This window comes from Oncorhynchus kisutch, linkage group LG8 (genome assembly GCF_002021735.2).
Source record: "Oncorhynchus kisutch isolate 150728-3 linkage group LG8, Okis_V2, whole genome shotgun sequence".
Taxonomy (NCBI): Eukaryota; Metazoa; Chordata; class Actinopteri; order Salmoniformes; family Salmonidae; genus Oncorhynchus; species Oncorhynchus kisutch.
In genome coordinates, this window is record NC_034181.2 from 39,535,435 (window position 1) to 39,556,114 (window position 20,680).

The following is a 20,680-nucleotide window of genomic DNA, read 5'->3' on the forward strand; positions in this document are numbered from 1 at the left end:
CTTTAGTCTATAAAATGTTGTAGAAATATGGTTGTTAGATGGTTGGATGATGTGTTATTGTAGGCTAACTAACTGTTAGTAAACACCATATTAGGGAGGACGATATAACGAAAGTACCCTCACTGTTATGAAGGTACGTGCTGGATTAGGGCCTACAGTATGCTATAAACTACTACACTGGCTCATTATTGGGGACGTCGAGAGTGGGAGGAGCAGAAAGTGCTAGTCCAATCCCTGCTCCTCTAAACCTCTCTAGCGCTCTCCCCTCCGCCGGGGGAAACAGTGAAAACCTCCCGTAGATGTTCAGGCGCAGATGTCATGTGAAAAGCCGCATGCTCGCTGAGCGGACGACACTCAAACCGTCTGACCATCTCTCCACACTCCACCGCCGGTGTCTCTGCTCCGCTCTGCCCAGCGCGTCAACAAGCACGAGCCTGTTCTGGTCTGGAATGCTTTTGCGCAGAAACAACACTCCCCGAATGAACGTGGACGACGGCAAACATTAACGTTGTTTTGTTTTTGCCCGGGGATTTTGCTTTTTAAAAGTATTTATGTTTGTTTCTTCATGACTGCTGCATTCGGAAGAGAGTCGCACAAACACCACCATGCGAGGTAAGGATCCGACTGCTTTTGACAGCTCATTTAAATAGCAGGCGCATCTACCCACTCACATCACTGGTATTCCCCACATCCATTCTGTACTATAGTTCTGTTGTGTGTGCGCTGTGTGAACTTTACTATGGAAGTTTTTTTTTATCCCAACTTGCTCATGCCTCAGTCACTATTAGCCCCAGCTTGAGAATACAATTGCCATTTAGTCTCACTATTCAGTAACCTATTCGGATCTTTATACTGTGTGTGTGCGTGTGCGTGTGGTTCTCCATGAGACGTCCATGTATGGCCCATTAAACACCTTGTATAAGTCCCAGTGTTGGAGTTAACTCTGAGTTAACGCAACACTATTTAGTTTGGAGGAGCGTCAAGACTTCAGATGCTCTGGCTGAATGGAGTGCCTGAATAGAGATCATCTTCACGAAGGACATCATTTGCTATTGCCGTAAACTATTTCCGTAAACTATTGCCACTGACGATTTAAAGTGGCAATTCGCAGTTGAAACAATAACAAAAGCCTTTCCCACCCCTGTTTCGGCAAAAAGCTGAGGGATGGGGACCGGATAAATGTAAATGGTTTAGTAGAGCGCATGACACGTTGGAACACAGAACCTGCTTGCTTGGCCCTATAGCGCCATGGGCTGCAGGACACACAGTCTTATACATGTTTGCTCTCTGGAAAAAAAATGCAAATACATTTTGTTTCTTTAAAGGGCAATCTGCAGTTGCAGCATCCATTTTTGGACTTAGAAATTATATGTACCCATTAATTCTTGAAGAATACAAGTTAGACATGCCTCATGAGCTTCGTTCAACTGTCGTACCCCGTCAGAACCCCAAATATAAGCTTGTTGTCCATGTATAGGCTGTGTCCTACATACCTCCCTGGTGATATAGGGCCAAGCAAGGAGGTTCTGTGTTGGGAGTGCGCTCTACTAACCCATATCCATCAGTCAAGCGCTGCACCGGTCCATAAGCATCGAAATGCACCATTAGTGCCCCCAACGTCCAACACACACACACACACACACACACACACACACACACACACACACACACACACACACACACACGAGAGAGAGAGAGAGGGTAATGTCCCCATGTCTTCGAGACGGAAGTTCAACCCACAGCTCTCTCTCTCTTTTTCCCTCTTTCTCCCCTTACAATCATGCGCTTTGGATCCAAGGCCTTCAATGCTGAATAGTAGACCTATTTTACAATTTACTCCTACAAATTATGTCAGACTAACAAAACATAGTGGTAATGCTGTTCGGTCCAATAATTGAAAATGAACATTTCCGCGATGACCAATTGTTGTCAAATTGCGTAGGTCTAGTGTTATTAATTTGTATGATCACTAGCCTATAGGCTACCTTGTGAATTGTAAAATAACAATCATCACTTAAACGGAAACCCGTGACGAAAATAAGCCCACAGGAACTATTATGATAGTGTAAAAGTATAAATAAAGTAACCAGTTCGTTCAATGAAAGACAGGTGAGGGCCTCACTTAGAGGCAGTCTAGTCTTAGAGGTAGTCTATAGCGTCTGTTGTTCCGGCTGCATTCTCATTCCTTCGTTGTAGGTGTGTAGACCTATGACAAATGATACAAAAACGCCATTGTGTTGATATTAATAAAGTGTAGTTAAACTAAACTGTACTGAATTATGGGCAATATTAACGTTAAACATAGATTATCAATGGCGAGCTTAATTTGAGTTGGTCATCATTAAATATACAACATGCCCAGTACAGAAATGACTCTTAAAATAAACAACATTCAAATAATAATTATGATTATTCTACGCCCATTGTTGAAGTTATAGCTAGCTATAAGACAATATTTAGACTAATTAATGAATATTTTTTCAAAGTGCAACAATATTCTGTGATGTTAATTAACAGTATTTTCCTATTTTTACATTAATATTATTGTGTGCAATGCTTTTACTATTTGGCTTTGAAAATCAAGCAACATTATAAGGATTCAAATACACCTCTGTTTGCCTCTGCGATTAGCAATTTAGCAGGCCTTCTCTTATAACCCTGGGGGAAAAAAGAGGACGACAACTTTGGGGAGGACATCTATCTCGCTCTCGCTCTCTCTCGCGCGCGCAAATGACTTAACTCGTCTCTCCCCGCCCGCCTTGCAATAACTGTAGCCTACACTCACACTTTATTGGGCCTTGCGACCACTAGTGCATGGGCTTCTTGGGGGGATGCCGAAATATCCGGCTTTATAGCTGTGGTGGGTAGAAGAGGGCCCGAAGCGTCTCTCTCTGTCCTCCTGTCTTTCTCTCTCCGTCTATCCTGCTGAACGCCCCAAAGGGTTTGTCAGATAGAATTAAATCAGTGTGCGCCACGCGGCCCCTCTCCCAACCTTCGCAGCCTGTGGAGTCTGCACTGCTCACAGAGAAATGCAATCACATCCACGAGGTTATGAAAAATAGAGCCCCCCTCATATGCCTTGTTTAATTATCATTTAGCAATTGTCAAACCTCCTGTCCCGGCTGACCGACGGACGATGATGTAGCCTATACTAGAACGATAACCAAAACCAACCAGGGGAGGGAGAAAATGCTGTGGTGAAAAAGAGAAAAGTTTCTCGTTTTTATACTGTTCAATTTCCGTTATTTAATGACAAGTAGTTATCCAATGACAAGAAGGAAACGTTCTGAAAATAGTTATAACCTGATGCAGCTGAAACACATATGCTCTTGATTAATTGCTGCTGTTTTAATTTGGATTTAATGGTTGGGGTCCAAGCATTTTGTTTCCCAAGTTCAACCTCCCCATACATTTTCATTGCCAATTAAACCATTTAAAGCCATTTTGTTGAGGGCTATAAGCCTATTCTAATCATGAACACCCAACTTTTTTATTTCGCAAATTGTCCTTTCGAATTGAAGATATTTGCAGATGGGTTCATTTCTTTCGGTTTGATTATGTTTGGTCAGGGGGCTTCTGGAACCAGGTGTACCTTTACACCTACACTTACTGTACACTCTCACCCTCATCCATAGTAACCCACAAAATACACCTTCAGTATAATAGTATGATGCCACCACACATGCGCACATCACATGCAAACACACATGCTCACAGATATGCATACATGCATAAGCCTAACACAGGTGACCAAACACACAATGTAATAATATGTATATGTATGTATGCATGTGTGTACATGCACAAATGCATTCCAACAGACACACACACAGATACACGATGACACACTACTGCAATGCAATGCCATTTTCACACAGGCGAACCCTCCCATAGACGGTATAGGTCACTGAGTTCAGTCCAGAGCAGGAGGGGGATGGGTCATGGGGTTGGGTGTGGTCTATGTGATCCTCTCTGTGAGTGAAAGGTGTCAATCACAATCTCCAACACTTCCTCTCTATTGGAAAATACAGAATGACAGAGAGAGAGAGAGAGAGAGAGAGAGAGAGGGGTGACAAAGGGGGTGTGGTGGGAAGATGTGAGACGGCAACACACTCCATAATCTACAGACAGCACCACAGAAGACCCCACACGCCACACGCCATCATCTCTCTGTCTCTGTCTCTCTCTCTACATCTTCCTCTTCTCTCTTTCTCTCTCTCTCTCTCTTACTCTCTTTCTCTCTCTCTCTCACTCCTTCTCTTTCGTGAGCAAACACACACACACACACACACACACACACACACACACACACACACACACACACACACACACACACACACACACACACACACACAAATACACACAAACACATACACCCAATCTGTTCTCAACTCTGGCCTGTAAAACACAAATAGCCACAATGCCATGCATGAGGTCCCAATGCCAATAGAATTTGAGGCATCCTGCATCTGCATTGATCAGCCAATCCCGGCGTTATCAGGGGATCGATGCTTCCTGAAGGTCTACGGAAGCAATCCACAGCATAATCTATACTGTGGTGCACAGTTTAATTTACATAATCTACTCCAAATCATTTATCACATTACACGATCTATCTCATCTCCTCATCAACATTACCCACAGCTTGAACAGCATTCTCTATATTGTCATAATTAGGAACATAACTTTATTTCACTGGGTAGCATTCATTGTGGGGAAGGAGCAAGCAACACCTTAGTTGGTGGGAGGAAACAGTAAAGAGGAAAATATACTCATCGTTTGTATGTGCACAGTATGTATGTGTACGTATGTATATATGTGTGTGTGTGTGTGTTACTGACTAATGGCCCAGTGTTATGTAACTAGGGGAAAGATTACTCAAAGCCTGGGTCAGGAGAGCTAATCCTCCACACTGAGGTGTTGCACCATTACTCACACACACATACACACACATACACACACAACCACACGCACACGCACTGCACCCAATTCATCCACGTATGACTACAGTATGTCTCGCCTATCTCTCTGTAACTGTGTTCCTGTCTTCCTCTATCCCCTCTGTCTCTTGGTCAGTGGTGGAAAAGTATTCAACCGTCCTACTTGAGTAAAAGTAAAGAAAATATACCTTAATAGAAAATGACTCAAGTAAAAGTAACCCAGTAAAATACTACTTGAGTAAAGTTCTAGAAGTCTCTGGTTTTAAATATACTTAAGTACAGTGGTGGAAAAAGTAGTCAACCGTCCTACTTGAGTAAAATTCCAAAGTAAAAGCTATTCATAAAATTCCTGCTATTAAGCAAAGCAGACGGGCACAGTCCAACACTGACATATTTTACAAACACAGTATTTGTGTTTAGTGTGTCTGCCAGATCAGAGGCAGTAGGGATGACAACTTGTTATATTGATGGTGCGTGAATTGGACCATTTTGCTGTCCTGTCTGAGCAATCAAAATGTAACAAGTGCTTTTGGGTGTCAGTGAAAATGTATGGGAGTAAAAAGTACATCTTTTCTTTTGGAATGTAGTGGCGCAAAAGCTGTCAAAAATAGAAATAGTAAAGTATAGATAGTCCAAAAGATCACTTAAGTAGTACTTAAAAGACATTCTACTTAGTTACTTTACACCACTGCGCTTGCTCTAACCCTGTGTCCCTGTCTCTCCTCACTCGACCGGTCTGCTCTTCCATCACTTGTGCTCTCAACTCAAATTAAGAGAGCTTGTGTGTGTGTGTGCCTGCTGTTGCATGTTTGACTTATCAGTGTGTTTGAGATAATGTTGTTAACAGCAGCCTGTAGAACGTGCTTCTCTATCAGTGTGTGGTCCCAGTGGTTCTGAGCGTGAGGGTGGCATCCAAGCGCGCTTACTTAGCGACTGCTCCGTGTTGATTTTATTCCTCAGTGTCTGAGGGATTGTATGCGATACCCCGCTGAGAGGGATGGTGTGTGTGTGTGTGTGTGACACACTAGCAGTACATTGCACCTAGTTTATATTGGCTGTGAGGGATCTCTTGCTATCGCCCCAGTGCTGCCTGACCCTGAGTTAAAGAAGCAGCCTTTCTCTCTTTAGTATGTCCTTGTTAAACACACTGGAAGTGTCTCTCAGTTATGCAGTGTATCCATACGCTGGCTGGTGGTGGAAGCAGAGGCACCCTGGTAGTCTGGTGGAGTGTGATGTGGTGCACTATGGGATTGAACTTTGATCTCATCAGCTCACTTTTGTTCAGTAGTAACTAGACGTGTCTATTGTGGGAGGTAGTCATCATGACGTGAGTCACATGGATACAAGAACGGGCAAGGAAGAAAGATAGATGGGAAAGAGAGATGGGAGAGGGAAAGAGAGATGAGATGGGAGAGAGAGGGGAGGGAAAGAGAGATGGGAGAGAGAGAGAGGGGAGGGAAAGAGAGAGAGGGAAAGAGAGATGAGAGAGAGGGGAGGGAAAGAGAGATGGGAGGGGAGGGAAAGAGAGATGGGAGAGAGAGAGAGAGGGGAGGGAAAGAGAGAGGGGAGGGAAAGAGAGATGGGAGAGAGAGGGGAGGGAAAGAGATGCGTGAGGGGAGGGAAAGAGATGGGAGAGAAAGAGAGATGGGAGAGAGAGAGAGAGAGAGGGGAGGGAAAGAGAGAGGGGAGGGAAAGAGAGATGGGGGAGAGAGAGAGAGGGGAGGGAAAGAGAGATGGGGGAGAGAGAGAGAGGGGAGGGAAAGAGAGATGGGGGAGAGAGAGAGAGGGGAGGGAAAGAGAGATGGAGAGAGAGAGAGGGGAGGGAAAGAGAGATGGGAGAGAGGGAGAGAGAGGGGAGGGAAAGAGAGATGTGAGAGAGAGAGAGGGGAGAGAGAGAGAGGGGAGAGAGAGAGAGGGGAGGGAAAGAGAGATGGGAGAGAGGGAGGGAAGAGAGATGGGAGAGAAATAGAGATGGGAGAGAGAGAGAGGGAGGGAAAGAGAGATGGGAGAGAGAGGGGAGAGAGAGAGAGAGGGGAGGGAAAGAGAGAGATGAGGGAAAGAGAGAGGGGAGGGAAAGAGAGAGGGGAGAGAGAGAGAGGGGAGGGAAAGAGTGATGGGAGAGAGAGGGGAGGGAAAGAGATGTGAGAGAGAGAGAGAGGGGAGGGAAAGAGATGGGAGAGAGAGAGAGGGGAGGGAAAGAGAGAGAGAGAGGGGAGGGAAAGAGAGATGGGAGAGAAAGAGAGATGGGGGAGAGAGAGAGAGAGAGAGAGAGGGGGGAGGGAAAGAGAGAGGGGAGGGAAAGAGAGATGGGAGAGAGAGAGAGAGAGAGAGAGAGAGGGGGGAGGGAAAGAGAGAGGGGAGGGAAAGAGATGGGAGGGGAGGGAAAGAGAGATGGGAGAGAGGGGAGGGAAGAGAGATGGAGAGAAATAGAGATGGGAGAGAGAGAGGGAGGGAAAGAGAGATGGGAGAGAGAGGGGAGGGAAAGAGATGGGAGAGAGAGGGGAGGGAAAGAGATGGGAGAGAGAGAGAGGGGAGGGAAAGAGATGGGAGAGAGAGAGGGGAAGGAAAAAGAGATGGGAGAGAGAGAGGGGAAGGAAAGAGAGATGGGAGAGGGGAGGGAAAGAGAGCGAGAGAGAGAGGGGAGGGAAAGAGAGATGGGAGAGAAAGAGAGATGGGAGAGAGAGAGAGAGAGGGGAGGGAAAGAGAGAGGGGAGGGAAAGAGATGGGAGAGAGAGGGGAGGGAAAGAGATGGGAGAGAGAGGGGAGGGAAAGAGAGATGGGAGAGAGAGGGGAGGGAAGAGAGATATGGGAGAGAGAGGGGAGGGAAAGAGAGATGTGGGAGAGAGAGGGGAGGGAAAGAGAGATGTGAGAGAGAGAGGGGAGGGAAAGAGAGATGTGAGAGAGAGAGGGGAGGGAAAGAGAGATGTGAGAGAGAGAGGGAGAGAGGGGAGGGAAAGAGAGATGGGAGGGGAGGGAAAGAGAGATGGGAGAGAGAGAGAGAGAGAGAGGGGGAGGGAAAGAGAGAGAGAGGGGAGGGAAAGAGAGAGGGGAGGGAAAGAGAGATGGGAGAGAGAGAGAGAGAGGGGAGGGAAAGAGAGATGGGAGAGAGAGAGAGGGGAGGGAAAGAGAGATGTGAGAGAGAGAGGGGAGAGAGAGAGAGGGGAGGGAAAGAGAGATGGGAAAGAGCGATGGGAGGGGAGGGAAAGAGAGATGGGAGAGAGGGAGGGAAAGAGAGATGGGAGAGAAATAGAGATGGGAGAGAGAGAGAGGGGAGGGAAAGAGATGGGAGAGAGAGGGGAGAGAGAGAGAGAGGGGAGGGAAAGAGAGAGATGAGGGAAAGAGAGAGGGGAGGGAAAGAGAGAGGGGAGAGAGAGAGAGGGGAGGGAAGAGAGATGGGAGAGAGAGGGGAGGGAAAGAGATGTGAGAGAGAGAGAGAGGGGAGGGAAAGAGGTGAGAGAGAGAGAGAGGGGAGGGAAAGAGATGGGAGAGAGAGAGAGGGGAGGGAAAGAGAGAGAGAGAGAGAGGGGAGGGAAAGAGAGATGGAGAGAGAGAGAGGGGAGGGGAAAAGAGAGAGAGAAGAGGGGGAGGGAAAGAGAGATGGAAGAGAAGTGAGATGGGAGAGAGAGAGAGAGAGAGAGAGAGAGGGGGGAGGGAAAGAGAGAGGGGAGGGAGAGAGAGATGGGAGAGAGAGAGAGAGAGGGAGAGAGGGGGGGAGGGAAAGAGAGAGGGGAGGGAAAAGAGATGGGAGGGGAGGGAAAGGAGAGATGGGAGGAGAGGGATGGAGGGAGAGAGCTTGGGAGAGAACTAGAGAGGGGAGAGGGAGAGAGAGGGGGGGAAAGAGAGATGGGAGAGAGGGGGAGGGAAAGAGAGATGAGAGGAGGAGAGAGGGGAGGGGAAAGGAGATGGAGAGAGAGGGAGGGAAAAGAGATGGAGAGAGAGAGACGAGGGAGGGAAGGAGATGGGAGAGAGGAGAGGGAGGAAAGAGAGAGAGAGGGAGGGAGGGAAAGAGAGATGGGAGGAGGGGAAGGAAGAGAGATGGGAGAGAAAGAGAGATGGGAGAGAGAGAGAGATGAGAGAGAGAGGGAGGAAAGGGGAGAAGAGGAGGGGAGGGAAGAGAGATGGGAGAGAGAGGGGAGGGGAAAGAGAGATGTGAGAGAGAGAGGGGAGGGAAAGAGATGTGAGAGAGAGAGGGAGGGAAAGAGATGGGAGAGAGAGAGAGAGAGAGGGGAGGGAAGAGAGATGGAGGGGAGGGAAAGAGAGATGGAGAGAGAGAGAGAGAGAGGGAGGGAAAGAGAGAGGAGGGGAGGGAAAGAGAGATGGGAAGGAAATAGAGATGGGAGAGAGAGAGGGGAGGGAAAGAGAGATGGGGGAGAGAGAGAGAGGGGGGAGGGAAAGAGATGGGAGAGAGAGAGAGGGGAGGGAAAGAGAGATGGGAGAGAGAGAGAGAGAGAGAGAGAGAGAGAGGGGAGGGAAAGAGAGATGGGAGAGAGAGGGGAGGGAAAGAGAGATGGGAGAGAGAGAGGGGAGGGAAAGAGATGGGAGAGAGAGGGGAGGGAAAGAGAGATGGGAGGGAGAGAGAGAGGGGAGGGAAAGAGATGGGAGGGAAAGAGAGATGGGAGAGAGAGAGAGAGGGGAGGGAAAGAGAGATGGGAGAGAGAGGGGAGGGAAAGCGGGAGAGAGAGGGGAGGGAAAGAGAGAGAGAGAGAGGGGAGGGAAAGAGAGAAGGGAGAGAGAGAGAAGGGAGGGAAAGAGAGATGGGAGAGAGAGAGATGGGAGAGAGAGAGAGGGGAGAGAGAGGGGAGAGAGAGAGAGGGGAGGGAGGGAAAGGGAGATGGGAGAGGGAAAGAGAGATGGGAGAGGGAAAGCGAGATGGGAAAGGGAAAGAGAGATGGGAGAGACAGATGGGAGAGGGAAAGAGAGATGGGAGAGGGAGAGAGAAAGAGAGATGGGAGAGGGAAAGAGAGATGGGGAGAGAGATGGGAGAGGGAAAGAGATGGGGGAGAGGGAAAGAGAGATGGGAGAGAGATAGAGAGATGGGAGAGAGAAAGAGAGATGGGAGAGGGAAAAAGAGATGGGAGAAGGAGGGAGAAAGGAAAAGATAAAGACAGTCAGATCGTGTGAGCGGTTAATTCAGCTTTCTGGATGTGTGCAATTCACCATCTGTGTGTGTGTGTGCGTCTATGCGGTGTCTTACTTAACAATTCAACAAGGACAGCTAATAAACAGCTAATACACAGTTAATACAATTTCTTGGACACAGTGTGAAGTCAGGCAGAACCCTTAGCTGTACTTTCTAGAGGCATTACAGTAGCCTCCACCATTCTCACATTTTTTTAAAATGATTATTAATGGAAAATAAAACACAAATATATCTTGATTATTTAAGTATTCAACCCCCTGAGTTAATACATGTTTGAATCACCTTTGTCAGTTATTACAGCTGTGATTATTTCTGGGTAAGTCTCTAAGAGCTTTGCACACCTGGGTTGTACAGTATTTGCCCATTATTCCTTAGGTCTATCAAGATGGTTGTTGATCATTGCTAGACAGCCATTTTCATGTCTTGCCATAGATTCTCAAGACGATTTAAGTCAAAACTGTAACTAGGCCACTCAGTAACATTCAATGTCATCTTGTTAAGCAACCAGTGTATAATTGGCCTGGTGTTTTAGGTAATTGCCCTGCTGAAAGGTGAATTTGTCTCCCAGTGTCTGTTGGAAAGCAGACTGAACAAGGTTTTCCTCTAGGATTTTGCCTGTGCTTAGCTCTATTACATTTCCTTTTATCCTAAAAAACTCCCTAGTCATTGCCGATGACAAGCATACCCATAACATGTTGCTGCCACCACCATGCTTGAAAGTATGAAGAGTGGTACTCAGTGATGTGTTTGCCCCAAACATAAGACTTTCTATTCAGCATTTTACAGATAATTGTATTTGTGGGGTACAGAGGTGCAGTAGTCATTTAAAAATCATGTTAAACACAATTATTGCACACAGAGTGCGTCCATGCAATTTACTATGTGACTTGTTAAGCACATTTTTACTCCTGAATTTATTCAGGCTTGACATAACAACAGGGTTGAATACTTATTGACTCATTACATTCCAGCTTTCTATTTGTAAGTCATTTGTAAACATTTATAAAAACATGATTCCAATTTGACATTATAGTGTATTGTGACACAAAATTGCAATTGGATCCATTTTAAATTCAGACTGTAACCCAACAAAATGTGGAAAAAGTCAAGGGATGTGAATACTTTCTGAACGCGCTGTAGTGTTGCTATATGTCCCTGTTACATTCCAGTCTTTACTATGTCCTACGAGGAAACTAGGTGACATTTCTGTGCACTTAATAGCGTCCTATAGAAGGTGACCATGGCTACCATGGGATGCAACTCATTTTTAGTTACCTAAAGGTCTTTTCTGAAGACTATTTTATATTATGCATTTAGCATGTATTCTACAATTCAATTAGATGCTGTAAAAAGGTATTGCCCACCATCGTATTCCATAGAAGGGAGTTTGTGGTAGCATACCTATAGCACTTACTGTGTCAACTATACGGGTGAGCTTCTAATAGGGGTTAGCGTTTTGTGAGTGGCAAAGATTAGCCTGTGTTAGCGTCAGTAGCTAATCTCATTGAGGAGATTCTCCAGGGCATCATCAGTTCTATTTCTCTCTTGTGAGCTGCGCTTCATCTTGAACCTCAGTACCAGATCTGCTGGTACTGACCTGCTGGTAGCTCCCACAATTATAAACCCTGCCCATCTGGTACTCCAGACAGGCTAAAGCAAACGCTCAACGTATTTGAAAGATTTCAAATAGTATTTTAACCCAGGTCTTCTCTAACCTCAGTGCTCAGAATAGTGTCCTTATAAAAAAAAGTCATATTTCATTATAGCCTCTTTGTTTTAAGCAGTGCCTTCATATGAATTTTCATAAAATACTGATATTGTGTGTCTGTGTGAGAGAGAGAGAGAGAGAGAGAGAGAGAGAGGGAAAGAGAGAGTGCAGGTGAAGCGAACACTTTGATTGTCTTTGTGATCAATTTGGCTCTTTGCGAAAGATGCCCCTGGGGCCACTTTGGGGAAAACCTTGTTAGACTGAGTTAAATTGTGGCCTGAGGCGAGCTATTAGCGTCCATCCCTGAGAGAGAGAGAGAGAGACACACACACACACACACACACACACACACACACACATTCTCTCTCTCACACACTCTCTCCCTCTCTCTCTGTGTCACACACAAGGCAAGTGGCAAGTGTTGTAGTTTGGTCCAAATATTTGTGTATGCCCACTAATTTGTCTGTGGATTATGGTAACACTTATTTTAGTATAATTGATATGTTTAGCCTCCGTTCCTTTGGGTCCATGTGATTCGCTAGTGTCCTCCAGCCAAGATGTGGTAGAATCTGCAGGTTTTTAATGCTATAGCTCTCTTGTTTTCTCTCTCTTTCTCCCTATTAGTCCTACACTCTACCCTCCCCCTCTCTCACACACAAACACACAACACACACACACACAATGTCATCTACAATTAGGATTAAGACCATAGGAAGAACAGTGTGAGGTTAAGGGAGGGTTAAGGAGCAGGCAGTGACGACAAAATCTTTTTTTTCTCAAACCAGAATAGGTGGGATGCTACGATGACAGTATGTGTGTCCATGCCTCCATGTGGTTGTTGCTCATTGCTAGACAGCCATTTTCATGTTTACTTATTTTTGTACACTCCAGCAAATACATGATTTGGATCATTCTTATCATTATCTCTGTACACAGTGTGTGGGCTACCCCAGCTCTCAGAGCAGAGGGGGAGAGACCAGGTGCTGTGGTCACACACATCATCCTTGGACTTGTTCCTTCTAGTCCGATGCACCCCCCCCCCCCCCTCTCAGGCCTGAAAGAGAGGTCAGGGGTCAATCCCGGAGAGGCCTTACAAGTCACAGAGGATGGTGTTGGGAAGGAGATGGCACAGTGTACTTGAGAGGTAGACCCGAGGGGGCAGGGGGTGGGAGGGACAGGTTGGGGGCGATGGGATTGGGTCCACCCTGTGGAGTATTTCCCACGCCTCCTTTGCATGCTTCCCCATCTCAGGGTCACTCACTAGGAACCCCACAATGTGTTGTGTGGGCTTCACTTCTAGTGGGCAGGGGGGTGGAGGCATGCAAGGGAGACGTGGGAAATATTCCACAGGGTGGAGAAAAATACTGTATACTCATGCACACAGTTGTAGTTAAAACATGGGATGTATCAACGCTACATAAACACTATATAAACACTGTTGTGTGCGGACGTATGAGTGCATTTGTACGTGTGTATACATATGTACACTTTTGTGCGCGTGCATGTGTGTCTGTGTGTGTGAATCGATGCGTTGAATGTCAGCCAGTGGCCCCCTTCTGTTCCCTCTCTGGGGTGTACAATCGGAGCACAGAGCTGGATTCCATGAGCCCAGCGCAGCTGATCCCAGACCTGCCCCATGAGCAATTACCCACAGAGCATTGCGGCAAACTGGACGAGCCTGTGCCCTCTTACACATGGGAGGGGAGGAGGGCAAGGGGGGGAGTAACTAACATCCTTGATGCATCATGGCTACTGTCAACTGGACAAAGACATGTTTGCCCCCACAACACAGGGCAGGCATCAGGGGAGGGAAGGGGGATGGGGGATAGTTCCCTACTTGCCTGCCCTGTGTTACTCTTCACTCCAGCAGACTGTACGGAGCCCATGGAGACAGTGCCAACCATACAGACAGGTCTGAGTAATTACCTACAATACCCGGCTGCTGCCATGATGCCAGAGCTGTCCAAGTGGGTCAATGTAGCCGTTGCTGACCCTAGTGAAAACGTGTGTGTGTGTGTGTGTGTGTGTGTGTGTGTGTGTGAGCAGCAATACAAGTAGCTACATAACCCCTATTGCTGCTACTCCACGCTCCCATCCCATGTAACAGCATGCTGAACATAGTACAGCCCCGGGTGTTTTTTTTGTTTGTAGCTAGTCCCCTCTAGTTAATACATGAAACATGCATGTCCAATCTGCCCCTCCTGTTCACCCTTACACAAATAGCCCCTACGGCTGTTGAAATACAGCAACACCTAGTGGTAGAAAGATCACCCCACAGTTTATTGCTGTTCTAAGAAGGGCTTGTATTGCGCTTGGTATTGATGTGTTTTTTTAAGGGGGGGGGGGGTGGATCAGCTATGAAATTAGCAGATAGAATTGGAGTCTATCAAATACCATTACTGCATCATTTCTAATCCCCTTTTTATATAGGTTTGATTATGCCCCTACTCGCCTCTTTCCTAGTTGAAGGACTTGGTGGAAAACATGACAATTCAATATATAATGTTTATTTCCTAATCATACTGGATTCCAAGTTTATCAGCCAATCAACCAATCACTCTAATCTTAATTCCATCACTCAGATTTCCACAGACTAACCCATCTTTGCCATCTTGCCTACCTGACTAACCCATCTTGCCCAGGTAGGTGAAGGACCTCACATCCTCCAGTGGTTCTTTGAGGGTGATTTGGATTGGTTGTTTTATTGAACCTTTATTTAACTAGACAGGTCATTTAAGAACACATTCTCATTTACAATGAAGACTTACCAAAAGGCCTCTCCTGCAGGGACGGGGAGCCTGTGATTGAAATAAATAAATACAATATAAATATAGGATGAAACACACATCACAACAAGATAGACAACACAACACTACATAAAGAGACCTAAAACAACAACATAGCAAGGCAGCAACACATGACAGCACAGCATGGTAGCAAGACAACACGACAACAACATCGTGGCAACACAACATGGTAGCGGCACAAAACATGGTACAAACATAATTGGGCACAGACAACAGCACAAAGGGCAAGAAGGTACAGACAGCAATACATCACACAAAGCAACCACAACTGTCTGTAAGAGTGTCCATGATTGAGTCTGAATGAAGAGCTTGAGATAAAACTGTCCAGTTTGAGTGTTTGTTGCAGCTCGTTCCAGTCGCTAGCTGCAGCGAACTGAAAAGAGGAGCGACTTAGGGATGTGTGTGCTTTGGGGACCTTTAACAGAATGTGACTGGCGGAACGGGTGTTTGTATTTAGAGGATGAGGGCTGCAGTAGATATCTCAGATAGGGGGGAGTGAGGCCTAAGAGGGTTTTATAAATAAGCATCAACCAGTGGGTCTTGCAACAGGAATACAGAGATTACCAGTTTACAGAGGAGTATAGAGTGCAGTGATGTGTCCTGTAAAGAGCATTGGTGGCAAATCTGATGGCCGAATGGTAAAGAACATCTAGCCGCTCTAGAGCACCCTTATCTGCCAATCTATGAATTGTGTTTCCCTCGGTGACAGGCAGTGGCTGAGACAGCAGATGTTCTGACTTTATACACTGCACTCTGAGGTAGTTAGCAAACGAGGCCAAAGACCCCTCAGAGACACCAATACTCCTTAGCCGGCCCACAAGAATGGAATGGTCTACCATATCAAAAGCTTTGGCCAAGTCAATAAAAATAGCAGCACAATATTGCTTAGAATCCATGGCAATGGTGACATTATTGAGGACCGTTAAGGTTGCAGTAACACATCCATAATCTGAGCGGAAACCAGATTGCATTCCCAAGAGAATACTATAGACATCAAGAAAGCCAGTCAGTTGATTATTGACAAGTTTTTCCAACACTATTGATAAACAGGGCAAATAGGAAGATAGGCCTATTTCTATAACAGTTAGGATCAGCTTGATCTCCCCCTTTAAATAAAGGACAAACCATGGCTGCCTTCCAAGCAATGGGAACCTCGCCAGAAAGGAGAGACAGGCTTGGCGATGATAGGGGCAACAACCTTAAAGAAGAAAGGGGTCTGAGCCAGATGGATTTTTGGGGTCAAGTTTAAGGAGATCCTTTAGCACCTCGGACTCAGTGACTGCCTGCAGCGAGAAACTTTGTAGCGGGGCAGGGGGAAAAGAGGGAGAAGCATTGGGGATTGTCGCATTAGAAGGGGTGTGTCATGTGTCAGTGTGCAGCGGTGAGGATGGAGTCAGGCGCAGGACACAGAACTGAGTAAAATAACATACTTTACTCGAAAAGAAACAACCATAAAATTCCACGCAGGGAAAACACACCGTAACACAGCAGTCTACTAACACTCAACAAGAAACAATCATGCACAAAACATATTGGGAACCAGAGGGTTAAATAGGGAAAATAATTATAATGTAATGGGAACCAGGTGTGTACAATCAAGACAAAACAAATAGAAAAAGAAACGTAGATCAGTGGCAGCTAGAAAGCCGGTGACAACGACCGCCGAACGAACAAGGAGAGGCAACAACTTTGGCGGACGTCGTGACAGGGTGGGAGATGAGGAAATGTTGGATGGGCAAGGAGGCAAATAGGAATCCGGACTTAATCAAGTGGTGATTAAAGAGCTCAGCCATGTGCTTCTTGTCAGTAACAACCACATCATCAACATTAAGAAACATGGCAGCTGTGAGGAGGAGGGTTTATTCTCCAGGTCTTTAACCGTTGCCCAGAACGTCTTGGGGTTGGACCCATAGAGAGAGAACTGCTCCTTAAAGTAACTACCTTTGGCTTTCCGGATAGCCTGAGTGCACTTATTTCTCATTTGCCTGAACGAGAGCCAGTCAGCCTGAGTATGTGGGTGCCGAACCTTTCACCAAATGCAATTCTTGGAGGTGGAGTAACTCTGCAAGATCACAGTCGAACCAGGGGCTGAACAGTTGAGCCTTATTATCTTGGTTTTGTTTCTGTGGATATGGAGTCCTAGTTGGGATGATGTGGTGTCCAGGTCTGGTATTGTATCTTGTATTTGCTCTTGACTGTGTGACAGGAGTGCTAGATCCTCTGCAAAGTTGAGGTCGTCAAACTGTGTCCATAGAAACCACCGTATGCCATTTCGCCTGTTCCCTGTTGTCTTCCTCATGATCCAGTCGATGGCTACCGGGAAAAGGAATGGTGACCGGAAACATCCCTCTGCTTGTTGTGCCATCATAAGTGGTGCAGATTTATTTAATAGTTTAAATTGAAAAGAACAGATTGATGCTTCAGTTGTTGTTTTGTACATCAGTTCATAAACCCCCGATGCCATGATTTTGGCATCATACAAAACCTGTTCCCAACAATCTTGAATTCGAAGCGGCATAGTTATCAAACCTCTCGACTTTAAGTGAAACTGATACATTTTAGGCCGTGATTGTTTTTCATTGGAGGCAGACAAATCATTGAATTCCTTTCTCTTTTGAGTAATTGCCTCTTCCATTTTTGTGGCAGAGCTTCAATGAGTTGGCTATAATTTGGGATGGAATATACATCTCCATACACCCTTTGTTAATAGCTTGTGTGACAGTTTTACCTTCCAATGTCATTCAGAAACATATTTTATGCATTTCTCCCCAAAAAAGAAAAAATGTTCTCTATTAGTACATTGGAGTTTTAACCACATTATTTGCTGTAATACTTGTTCTGCCTCATCTGGAGGATGAAATTGGAATTGTAACCAACTCTGTATCGCTTCATTTAAAAAGGATCCTACTTTAAGCAGGGATCCATTATCAGTCCACCGGAAATGGTTGGTTTTAATCAGTATAACGGCAAAAAGACCACTTTGAACCTTGGATGTGCCTCTCTTAGTAGTCTGCTGCAAAACCAGTTTGGATTTAAATATCATTTTGAGGGAGGTTTAATGCCTTAATATGTCCTAATTTTAACCCTCCTAACTCATGTTCATAATACAAAGGGGGCCGTTTAATGGTTTGCCATTCCAAATAAATTAAATAAAATGTCTTGAATGGCTTGAAAAAGGACTCTCCTGGAGTCAGCAGAGCCATGAATAAATATGGAACCTGCGGTGTCAATAGGACATTAATCTGGGTCATTTTCCCGTAGATGGACAGGTATTTCCCTTTCCACAGTTTCAACATCCAATCTATTTTTAAGTTTTCTGGGATATGTACATCAAGCACATCAACTTCCGCCCATTTAATCAGGAGACCACATGGCAATTTCAAGTTTTGATGTTGTCTTGCTTTGTGTGTGTGTGTGTGTGTGCTTTATAAATTGAGTTATGGTAAGCCAGTGCTCATGTACGGATGCTCCCATCTCCTCTAATGAAGCTAATTAAGGCTCTATTTAGAGAGTTGGGAACCCAGGAGACTGAGTGGAGTTCCTCACTTCATTAAAAATCAATTAACACACTCCACGTGCCAGTTCACTGCACATCACTCACTGCACCAACCAGACTACCCTACAAAACTGTCTCCCTTACTTTTTTGTAACCCACCTGTCTGTGTCTGTCTGTCTGTCTGTTTGTTGGTGTCTGTGTCTCTCTTGTCCTCTCTCTCTCTCTCTCTCTTTGAGGAGATTGTGGGGCTGAGCTCCTCTTAGCCATGGAATCGCCAGCGCTGCACTCTTACATAACCTTTGGATAACAAACAGCCAGCCAGTCAGAGGGTCAGAGGGCAGCCACGCCCACACAGCCAGCCAGTCAGAGGGCCTAGGAATCATTCATGCAGCTATTTATCTGCTATCTATATGCTATCTATCTGTTCTAAACTCATGTAGAATAGGATCCTGAAGCACGTGTTCCATATATACAGTAGTAACTGCACTCAATGTACCTGTCTGCAGTACTACTACGTAAATACACCGTTTTAGAGCCACTTGATTTGACTTGGTGCAAAATGCAACCATAGTGTTGGTGCACCAAGTGAGAGGAGGCAGTAAGAAGGGTAGGATGGTGATGGTAAGCAAGAAATACTCCATAGTTTGGTGACATCACTTCCTGTAGGCGTGTGTGTGACCGCTCAGCAAATCATTACTCTGACAGGCAGACGACAGAAGCGAGTGGGTGGTCGTCTTAGCAACAGCCAAGCTGTCACGACTGGCTCCTTATTCCACCTGACAGGCCCGGTGGCTATGCACACACACTCTAACACACACACACACATTCTGAAACACACAATCTCTAACACACAGAGACATACACACAGACACTCTCAAACACACACATAAGAATACAGACGCCTACACACAAATTCACATACACAAAATCACCCAAGAGCTTACACACTCATACACACTCACCCACATGAACACAGAAATACTGACAGCTGGATTATAATCTTTGTCGGTTCACACACCCCTCAAAACATTATTATAAACTGTAGACTGGTCAGTTGATAAATGCGTTTTTAAGATGTCCTTCCTTGAAGTTCAATTAGGAGTTGTTCCTAAAGGAGCTACAAAGAGACTTTCTGGGGAATATAGCAGAACGTGGTTGTAAATGAGAGCGGCTGAACACACACACAAACACAGAGTGTTGTTCTCTCTTTTACTGCCATTTCCTGAGGCACAACTGACCTGTTTTTCACACTATAAATAGACATCTTCACTGCATCACACTGTTTGTATGTTCTTTCCCAGTCCGGCCCAGTCCAGCCCGCTGCGCTGACCCAGTTTGGCACTGGCCAGGAACTGGTGGAAATGGGTCACCTCTAGAACAAACCCAGAGTCCTTCCTTCATAACACTCACAGTCCCAGTCCACACACACACACACATGCACCCCCCCCCCCCCCCCCCCAGACACACAGTTAATGACTCATTCACAATGGGTATGTAGGGCTTGTAGATCGATAAGGGAAAGGAATAGGTGGAAGATTATATAAATGGGGGTAAATACAAACTGTCCTGTCTGCTGAGGGTTTTCAGCTCTCAAGAGAGCCTTGTCTTACCCCTCATCAGTTTTAACCCCTACTGTCAGTCTCTGTCTGTCTGTCTGTCTCACATAATAGTGTCCTGGGTCATGTGGGGTCAGGATCTAAATAACCTTGTGCCACCACATGGTCTTACACTCCGGGGTCACAGAGGTCAGGGTCATTACACACGCAGTCGGACCCTCTCTTACTCAGGCTTTTTGGGGGGAGTGGGACATCCCTCCCTGGGTAAAGAGGTACAAGACAGCTCCAGCTTAGGCAGCAGACAACTCTGAGTAGTCATTATCTCCCTGAGCTAATCCCATTATGACACTATACACACACAGATGACATACAAACTACATACACACACTCCATAAACACTGCTGATGCAGTGACGTAAACCAATCATTACCACACACACATTAAAACACCTGTTATCCTGTTGTAGCTGCAACACAGAGCGGTGTGTGTAGGCTACATGTGTTTATGCATGTGTCTCTGCGGAAAATGAAAACGGATGCCATAGGTAAGACATACTTTTGGACATTGCCTTTGACCACAAATTACTACACTCATAGGCTAAAAGGTTAGATGTAATTTCTCTGTGTACTTTGTATAGTGTACAGTTTTTCTGTTATTGCTCTACCACAGATTGTAATGAATCATTGGTTGTGTTCATTAGGGCACACGTAAAACAAATAATGTTTGCAACGTAAAAGGAAAACTAGTGTTTCTTATTGGACAAATCCAGGTAGTCCCTTCCTTTTTCTTTTCTGTCCATTTTTCTTCCGTTTGGTTCCAAATGAACACAACCCAGTTGGGGTCCCTTGTCGAATGTTCAGGAATGGCTGAAGGACTGCAACATTTACCTGGAGCTAACTCTGCAAATAGCACTGCTGGGTGATTTGAAAAATCTAAGTCAATCGATCAATAATATAATAATACTTTTGGCAAAAATGTTTCTTTCATTTACAATCTGTAAAATTGATGAGAATAAGAAAGGTTCAGAACTTTT

General features: G+C 45.6%; 1 protein-coding gene across 1 annotated transcript in view; it reads left to right on the plus strand.

The window, feature by feature from the left end:
- Positions 1–310: 310 nt before the first annotated feature.
- rorb (RAR-related orphan receptor B) overlaps positions 311–20,680 on the plus strand; it is a 33,950-nt gene continuing 13,580 nt past the window's right edge. The window contains exon 1 of the mRNA XM_020489600.2: positions 311–612. Coding sequence (XP_020345189.1) covers positions 606–612 — 7 coding nt within the window. The 5' untranslated portion in view covers positions 311–605. The remainder of the gene's footprint in view (positions 613–20,680) is intronic.